This window comes from Otolemur garnettii, unplaced genomic scaffold, assembly GCF_000181295.1.
Source record: "Otolemur garnettii isolate 467f Iridium unplaced genomic scaffold, OtoGar3 scaffold00003, whole genome shotgun sequence".
In the NCBI taxonomy this organism is placed as follows: Eukaryota; Metazoa; Chordata; class Mammalia; order Primates; family Galagidae; genus Otolemur; species Otolemur garnettii.
Genome location: NW_003852398.1, coordinates 4,233,520 through 4,242,712, shown reverse-complemented (window position 1 = coordinate 4,242,712; position 9,193 = coordinate 4,233,520). Strand labels below are relative to the sequence as shown.

General features: G+C 50.3%; 1 protein-coding gene across 2 annotated transcripts in view; it reads left to right on the top strand.

Annotated features, from left to right (window-relative positions):
* ERGIC1 (endoplasmic reticulum-golgi intermediate compartment 1) overlaps positions 1–9,193 on the top strand; it is a 115,693-nt gene that overhangs the window by 55,483 nt on the left and 51,017 nt on the right. For both annotated transcript variants that reach the window (XM_023515218.1, XM_023515223.1), the window contains exon 3: positions 3,459–3,531. In XM_023515218.1, the coding sequence (XP_023370986.1) occupies positions 3,459–3,531 (73 nt within the window). The remainder of the gene's footprint in view (positions 1–3,458; positions 3,532–9,193) is intronic.

Here is a 9,193-nt window from a genome sequence, read left to right as displayed (position 1 = left end):
AAAAAAAAAAAAAAAAAAAAAAGATCAGGACCTTGGACCTCTTGGGTCTCAGCTAAGCAGACTCAACACTGATTGTGTCCACCTGCTGGGCTGACCAGGCTTCTGTTCAAGCCCCGAGAAAACACACAGGTTTCAGAAAGAGGGCTTGCCATCCCCATTCCTCCACTCAGCTCCAGTCTGGGTGGCATCAGAACCTTGGGGATAGACGTCTGCAGGCAGGGGGGCCAGGAAGGCAGCGAGGAGACTTGAGTCTGTTCAAGTCAGTACTGACCTTCACTAACACTCTGTGTTTGGTGGCTGTTCATCATCATGGCACCGAGGGGGTTTTAGGGAGTGCAAATGATTCTGAAATGTGGGTCCGGTGTGATCCTGGTCAGAAAAGGTGCAAAATTCCAGAAAAAAGAATTGCCTGCTCAGTGGGATTCTCCTTTAAGAGGCATAATGATGAGCATTTGCAGGTGAGAAGGGGAAGAACAGCAGCCAGGAAATGTGGATTGACAGCTGATCTCCAATGGATTCGTTCAGTGCCTGAAGAGGAAGCTTGAAATTAATTTCTTTGCTATAAATAAAATTCAAAATAACCATGACCACTTAAGCAAAGCCTAACTAAAAAGGGTGTGCCCATTACACTGCACATGTTCATTTAGAGAAAAAAGGGATTGGTGTACTTACATGTGCTTGTATGTCTGCGGAAAGACACATGGGACTGCAGTAGGGCAGGAGGGAGAGACTCATGATCCCCTTTTACTTTTATTTTTTTTTGAGACAGAGCCTCAAGCTGTCACCCTGGGTAGAGTGCCGTGGCATCACAGCTCACAACAACCTCTAACTCCTGGGCTTAAGCAATTCTCTTGCCTCAGCCTCCCAAGTAGGTGGGACTACAGGTGCCCGCCACAATGCCCAGCAATTTTTTGGTTGTAGTTGTCATTGTTGTTTGGCAAGCCTGGGCTGGATTCCAGCCTGCCAGCTCCGCTGTGTGTGGCTGGTGCCTTAGCTACTTGAGCTATAAGTGCCAAACTTCATGATACCCTTTTAAAATGGCTGGATGTTTTTTCTTGTAAAATACATTTATTACCTATTTTTATGAAAAGTGGTGGCTCAGCGTCTGTGGCTCAAGTGGCTAAGGTGCCAGCCACATGCACCTAAGGTGGCGGGTTCGAATCCAGCCCGGACCCACCAAACAACAATGATGGCTGCAACCAAAAAATAGCCTGGCGTTGTGGTGGGTGCCTCTAGTCCCAGCTACTTGGGAGGCAGAGGCAGGAGAATTGCTTGAGCCCAGGAGCTGGAGGTTGCTGTGAGCTGTGATGCCACAGCTCTCTACCCAGGGGGACAGCTTGAGGCTCTGTCTCAAAAAAAAAAAAGAAAAGTGGTTGCCCCCTTCATCAGTGTTTGCCCACCCTTGACATGGGCTTATGCCAATCGTTTGCACTCCCTAAAACCCCCTCGGTTGCCCCCTTCAATGTTGCCCCCATACAACTTTTTCAAAGTTTGAGAGCAATTGGGAGCAATTGTCATATCCCCTGCCTCTCAGGGTGGTTGGAGAGACTTGGGGCAGTCTGCGCCATCCCACCCTTCACTAGGAGTCTGAGTTCTTGGGGCTCCTTTTCTAGGAGTGCCAGCTCTGGAACATGTGGTTTCCAGTCCTGCCTCCCCACTCCCCTCACCCATGGAGGCCCAGGTCAGCCTCTTCTTGCTGAGTCCCCCATTTCTGCACCCTTGACATGGGCTTATGCCACCTGTCAGGGCTCGTGGAAGTGTGAGATGACAGGGTGTCTGTGAACACCCTCGTGACGGGGCACACAGAAGGTGCTTGGCAAATGCTTCCTTCCTTCCCTCTGTGCTCAGAGTGCATCTTCAGCTCTTTGTTTCGAAGAAGGAGATCGATAGATTGATGGATTTGGAGCTGTTTGTTTTAAAGTAGGTAGATAGATAAATAAATAAACAAGCTAAAAAATAAGATAAATAATTAGCTTTAACATCCCTGGTCCGTGGTCATCTCTGCTAGTGTAGTGAAGCTGTTGAGAACGTAGCAGAATCAGAAAGTGGGATTGGGAACTCTGTGTAGGCAATTAAGGGCCCCCAATTTGTTAAATCACCTTCCCTAAATGACCAGACCCTCCTGACATCTCCAGATGGAAGTCCTAGTAATTTAAATCCTCAGAGCAGCCCTATGAGGCAGGTGCTACCATTGCTGCCATTTTCTAGATAAGGAAATTGAGGCACAGAGGTTAGAAACTTACCTAGGGACATGTAGCAGGTTAGTGATGGAGCCCCAGGGTGACCCTGGGGTGTGAACCCTCACCCATTAAGCTCTTCTGTGATACGCTCAGGTGAGGGGTGTTCAGCCCTTGTTTTGTACCTATCAGTGCCTCCATATCCCCAGACCTGGGACAGGTGCTAGAGCTGTGGAGTTTTTACCTTTAGGGATATCAGTCTGGAGGGAAGAACATCCACTAATAAAATGTGGAAAGGGTTCAAATAGAGGCGGGAACCCACAGGCATGACTAGCTCTACCTCTGGGTGTATAGAGCTTCACTTCCGAAGGGACATTTGAGTTGGGCTTGGGAAGATGCGTAGGAGTTCACCAAGCAGAGGATGACCATAGAGGAGAGAAGGTGGTTCCATGCAAAGGAACAGAAATGAAATGCATATTTGGAGAACTGCCCAGGGCTTTAGGTGGCTGGGTGGCTGAATGTAGGGGGTGTCAGGAGATGGGGCTTTTGATCTGAGTTAAGGGCCATACCCTGGGGCACTTGCTATGTCCTGTCCTAAGGCATGACCCCAGGCGCCATGCAGGTGAGATGGACAGTTGACATGGGTCAGCTCTGGCTCCAGAACTCTGCTCTACACTGCATTTCAGACATGTTGGACTTTCTTTCCCTTCCAGAAAGAATTCTTCTCTTAGTCATCTCATTTTCTCTAGTTCTGTGGCCATGGGCACTTGTTCAGGGTACCATGGAGGGTGTTGATAAACAACAGACATTGTCTCAGTCTTGGGATCAGGGCAGCAGAAGGGAGTAGTGAGGCCTGTGGCAAACTTGAGGGCCTTTTATGTGAAATGCGCCAATTGTTCAATGTGGACTCCACATTTTAAAATATGCGTCACTCAAACCAAATAGAACACATGTGTGGGCCACCAATTTGCAGCCCCTCTTTTTGTCTGGCCTCTGCATTAAAGAGCTCTTGTGCAAGAAAGCCGGGCGGGCCCCCAGGAGGGTTGCCCACTCAGGGAGGTTGATCCAGACCCGAGGGGCAGATCAGTTCCCAAGGCAGAGTGCCTTTCTGGGGGTGGGCCTGCTTCCCATTGAGGCCACAAATCAGAAGGGGCTTTGAGGGGCCTGTGGGCGCCCCCATCACACTGTGTCCTGGGTGCTATTTCCTCTTCCCTCTGAGCTGGCCTCCCGTCATCAGTGCCTGCCCCCCTTAACAGTTTGCGTCTCTGTTATTTCTTCCAGTCTCTGTCTGCTGCTGCCTCTTCATCCTCTTCCTCTTCCTCTCGGAGCTCACTGGATTCATAACGACTGAAGTGTAAGTCATGCTTCCCTGATAGGGCATTCCAGAGCGTTCTGGGACCCTAGACAAGAATGAGGGAGAGGTCGTAAAAAGGAAAAGGAACCTCAGACGCTTCCAACTTTTATTTCTAAGTCTGTGGCATTGGTCAGCTCTCCCCTTTCTTAAAAGGGTTTTAAAGTTGAAGTAAAAGCTAATGTTCTTTCATTAAAGCTGGAAGAGAATGTTTTGGTTCATTCTATGGAGGGTCTTCTGGGTCCACAGATGAATGAAGTAACTTGCTCAGCTCTGCCGTCCCTTTGTTTGGCTTTTTTCCCTCTGAATCATCACACGGGCATTTGATGTTAGAGCTGAAGAGTTCAGAGAAACGGGTGCAGCTTCCTACCAGAAGAGCTGGTGAAGCTGCTGACATCAGACCCCAGCCCCCTCCACTAAACCCTTCTCATTTCTTAGGCCCACGCTCAGCAAAGAATCAGTGTGGGCTTCCTGGCAGTGGCTGACGCAGAGTTAATCCATCCACGATTCCTAGAATTATCTGTCGTCCAGATAACCTAGTAAACGCTCTGGGGCGTGTGTAAGAGAATGCCATTGGCATTATTCAGTCAAGACCTCGTGGGACGCCCCTCTGAGATAGAATTAGACCCAGGAGCTTCCTGCCTTTGGCACTGGCTCGAGGCTTCAAAGCCTCTTCTTCGTTTTCGTGTTTACAATCCAGAAAGTCATCACAGAGCTGGGCCCTGGCCACCCACTTCCCTGTTCAGTACTGGAATTTTCTTTCTTACTCATGGAATTTGTTTCCTTTGCCTCCCTCTCAGGCACAAGACAATAGGAAACTACAAACAGAGCTGCTTAGCCCAAGATGGCCATGTTGTTAAAAAGGCATTACCACCTTTAATCCTCAAACAGCCCCAGGAAGTGGCTGTCCTGTCCCCTCTTTACCGGAGAGGAAACTGAGGCTCAGAGAGATGAAGAGAGCTTCCCATCGTCACACAGTAAGCAGGTGTCTCCCAAAGCCACATGAGTGCTTTGCCAGCACACTGAATGGCTAGTCTCGCCTTGTTTCTGGGCATACTTCCTGCCCTCCACTGGTGTAGGAGAATTTGCCATCCCTGTCACTCTGACCCAGTTTTTAGTGCCTGTGATGGCACCAAAGTCTGGGAGGCCTCATAGAGTGGTGGTAAGAGCATTGCATAAGGCCTTGGGAGACCTACGGCCAGGTCTCTGCTTGATTAGTACTTTGCTGTGTGACCCTGGGCAAGTTGCCAAACATCTCTGGGTCTCAGAATTGCTGGCCAAATGAGGGAGGATAGACCAGAGTCAAAGGTCCCCTTCTAGCCCTGGAAGAGGCTTTGTCTGCTACCCAAGACATGATCCCCTGGCCGTGCTAGGCTCAGAGAAAGTGTTTTATTCCCCCAGGTCCCTAATGAGGGATGACTTTGTCTAAGATAAGCGTCTTCCCCTCTCTGCACAGTTGGGGCATTGGACTTCTCAGGGATCATCCTATCATGAATCAAAGGTGGAAATGGAGAGACTGAGATTTACTGGCATTATGAAGCACCTCCTATGTGCCAGGCACCCTCACCCTCTCTGAGAGGGGGCTCACTTATCTTGGCAGACCCATCTTGTGCTAAGCAAGGTGAGAGAGAGGGTGATACCTATAACAGCAGCAAGGACCAGACACCAACCGGGCAGGTGTCTTTACGTGTTGAAGCAGAGCACCTGCAAGTGTGGGTGACCCTATGGCTAGAAGTGCCTGGTGTGTGTGCAGACAGGAAGAAAGCCGTGGAATGGAGCACAGAGGATCGGGAAGGGCTGGGCCCCTTGCGCTGCTGGTCTGACAGGACTCAGTCCTTGACTGGGAGCTTATGGCACCCAGAGCCAGGGCTGCTCACTCAGTGCTGTGTGGTTCTGGGCTCAGAGGAGCCGAAAATACCAGCAGTGGACACAAAACTAGACTGTTTCAACTAGTGATAAATGCTCCAAGACCAAAACAAAGGCAAGGTAGGAGAGAGAGAATGAGCGGGCTACAAGTGATATATTGAGGATGAAACAAGATTATTTAGCCAGAAAGTACTTACTGTATCTGATCTACTTTAATATCAGTAGATCCAGCCAGGTACGGGGCTCAAACCTATAATCCTAGCACTTGGGAAGCTGAGGTAGATGGATTGCTTGAGCTCAGGAGTTAGAGACCAACTTAAGCAAGAGCCAGACCCCATCTCTAAAAAATGACTGGGCGCTGTGGTGGGCTTCTGTAGTCCTAGTTACCTGAGAGGCTGAGGCAAGAGAATCCCTTGAACCCGAGAGTTTCAGGTTGCTGTGAGCTAAGATGCCATGGCAAACTACCACAGGTGATCAAGTGAGACTCTGCCTCAAAAAAAAAAAAAAAATGTATCAGCAGGTCCATATCTCTCTGCACATTTATTCTTGTCCTGTGTATGCTCCATGCAACTCTAAAAAGGTTTTAAGGCTGTTACTGGCATACAGTAAGTGCTCACTAAATGTAAATTTCCTGGCCCACCCTTCTACCCTCCTTTGAGTTAAGAACAGGCGTCTTTCACCTCCTGGTAACAACATGAGAGGTGGCATTAGTCATCTGAGCCCGTAGATAGGTGGGGCATTAAGGCAGTGGGCCACAGATAAGTTTTGATGTCAGAGCTGGTGAGAGTGTGGGGAAGGCCCTTCCAGTGAGCCCAGACAGCGCACACCATTTACCAAGGGCAGGGCTGGTTTTCGGATGAGCAGTACGTTTCCCCCAGTCTCCCTCCTCCCCTTCTCCAGGATGTCCTTTTCTTTGGTCCTGGGAGCATCCTGGACTGGACACTTTGACCCCACCAAGTCCATGGAGAGGTGGAAAGATGAGGGGTAAGGGAAGGAAATGCTAGGGACACTTCTTAGTGCATTTTTGGCCCTGTGCTAAACACATCTCCCTCCTCAGTGTCAGTGGCCAGAGGGAGACAGGGATGAAGAGAGAGGAGCTGCCCACAGGGAGTCCTCACGGATGCATCCTGAAGACTTCATGAACAGTTGGTAGGAAAAAACATTGCCCCTTCGGTCAATTTATCAAATGCCCCTTCTGCCATTTATCAGAAGCCTCTGTGACCCCTGGAAGCCCTGCAGGTTTGTGAAGAATTAGAAGTCACAATTTTCCTCTTTCCCTGGACGGCTGGCCATCTCCGGCAGTTTTGTGACTACAATGGGTCAGCACCCCTTTCCCCCGCTCTGAGATTGTAACCCAAGGAAATGAGGTCACTGCTGGTTGGATCAACAGTGTTCCAACCTGGCCTGTGGTTATCAGTGACATAAGACGCTTATTCTGGCCTGGGCCTGTGGGGAGGGAGGCATGTTTGTTTGGATGGTTGGGCTTCAACCTGGGCTTTGGACAGGCCGGTAATTATCCTTGGGAAAGAGGCCCCACAGGGTGTTCGGAGACTCTGTGTTTCCAGGGGAGTAGCCTCCTCCTTGGAGAACCTGGCCACAGAATGTTCCCGTCTTTGACCGCCCAGGCTCTGACTGCTCTTGGTAATTATTAACCTCATGAAGATTTATAATAATAAAACATAGTAGCTGGAACTCCTCATTGAAAACTTGTAGCATAATATAGTTCATGGTGCTTTCAAGTTATGATTGTTTGTGTGACCATGTGCTAGCCCCCGAGGTTAGTGCCTCGTAATGGTCATCTCATTGCCTCAACCCCTTGATGCAGCTGCTACTGTTAGCCCTACATTATAGCTGAGGAAACTGAGGCACCAGGAGGTGAAAACCTTGTGAGGTTAGTAAGTGGTGGAGCCAGAGTGAAACCCAGGTCTTGGTGACACCTGAGCCCAGACTCAGCACGCCCACTCTGTCATACCACCTGTCCCTGCTCAGAGCATTTGGGGCTCCAGGCACGTGGGAGCTGCTGCTTTTTGGTCAGAATAGTTGACTAGAGGACTTGGATGCACCTTCCTCGGGGGAGGTGGCTGAGCAGGCAGATGGAACCCCCAGAAATGGGAGCTTGGAGGCCACCCTGTGTCATGTTCTCACAGGCTCCCTGTAACAGGTCTGGGGTGGGGAAGCCAGTAGCTTAACTTAGAGAAGGAGCTGGAAGTCTCCCTCTGAGCCCCAAATACCTGCCTGGAGCCTGAATTGGGGGCCAGGCTGGCTAGAGTACCTCTGGTGTCACATTAGAGAGCATCAAGGACATTGCTCTTAACAGTGTGAGGCCTGAAGAATGCTGAACATGGAGAGACGGGTTTATGAGGATGAGCTTGGGGTAGGGTGAGCTGGAGGCCAGGGCCCCAGTGTGGAGTGGGTGATGACACAAGGCAGAGAGGCTAAGGGTGCTGGGACCATGGCTTGGGAGCATGTGTGTGTGACTGGGTGGCTGGCCATTGGGACATATTTTGAACATCCACCCGGCAGGCCATAGATGTACTTCCTTTGCTTGGAAGAGTCAGGATCCGAAACCCACAGTCCCAGAGTGCTTGCTTGCAGAGCCTGCATCCCTCCCCTCCCATTCCCACCCCCCATTCCTTGCTGCAGCCTCTGCTACGTAAGTTTTCCATTTGATCAAAGATGAAGCAGAGGTCAGCAACTTTGGGCAGGAATCTAAACTATTTGAGTGCTCTTCTAAAGGCAAATAAAATTGTTTTCCATAGATGTCATCGGACTCACGCCTCGGCCTAGAATGTCAAGGCCCTCTACTACATTCCACCTACACTCCCCCCAACTGCACCTCCCAGGCCCTTTCTTACCTTCTCCCTACAAGGCCACTGCTTACCCACAGTCCACACACCCCCACACACTCGGCCACTCCGAGGCTGACTCCCCAACACCATCTGGCATCACTTACCTGGAATGTGGCCCCCCCCACCATCTTCGCTGCTTCCTGGGGGGGTTCATTCCCAAGAAGTTTGCAAGCATGTGCTCTGTGCTCAGGCTCAGGGGGTGCTGTCCTGAGAGAGGTGACAAAGGGAGGCTTGTGGGGCACAAAGCAGTGGACCCTGGAGTGCCTTCATGTCCTGCAAGCCATGTAGGCCATGGTGGGGGGACATGTCTGAAGATTATCAAAAAGGGCAGTGACACCTGCAGTGAAGGTCTATTTGGGGGCCACTTGCTCTCAGTGTTTCACCAATACCTGTCCCATCTAGACAGTGTGATGCCTGGGAAGGAGGGGAGGGCTCTGATCATGGCCAGCCATATGTCCTCTGAGCCTGGTTTCAACACAGGAGAAGAGAACAGTAACCTCTGTTAAATACCAGCTTGCTGCGAGTGGATGAGATACTCATTCATGAATGTGAAATGAAATGGGAGCGCGTTCCTAAGACTGAGCTCGGGTGTTTCTCTTGTTCTTATTTAATCTTCTCAGCAACTCTATGACATAGATACTATGATTGTCCCCACTTTATGTCTGGGGAGACTGGTGGGGGCAAAGTCCCTAGCCCATGGTCTTGTCATTGAAGAGGTGACAGAGCCAGGATTTGAACCCTGGAAGCCTGGGTGCAAAAAATTGGATGCCGTGTTTTCTTTTTTTTTTTTGGCCAGGGCTGGGATTGAACCCGCCACCTCTGGCGTATGGGGCCGGCACCCTACTCCTTTGAGCCACAGGTGCCACCTGATGCTGTGTTTTCTTAACCCAGGCCTGTAGCAGACCCTAGAGAGAGAGAGACACTTCTGCCCTGGGACAGCCTGTAGTGTA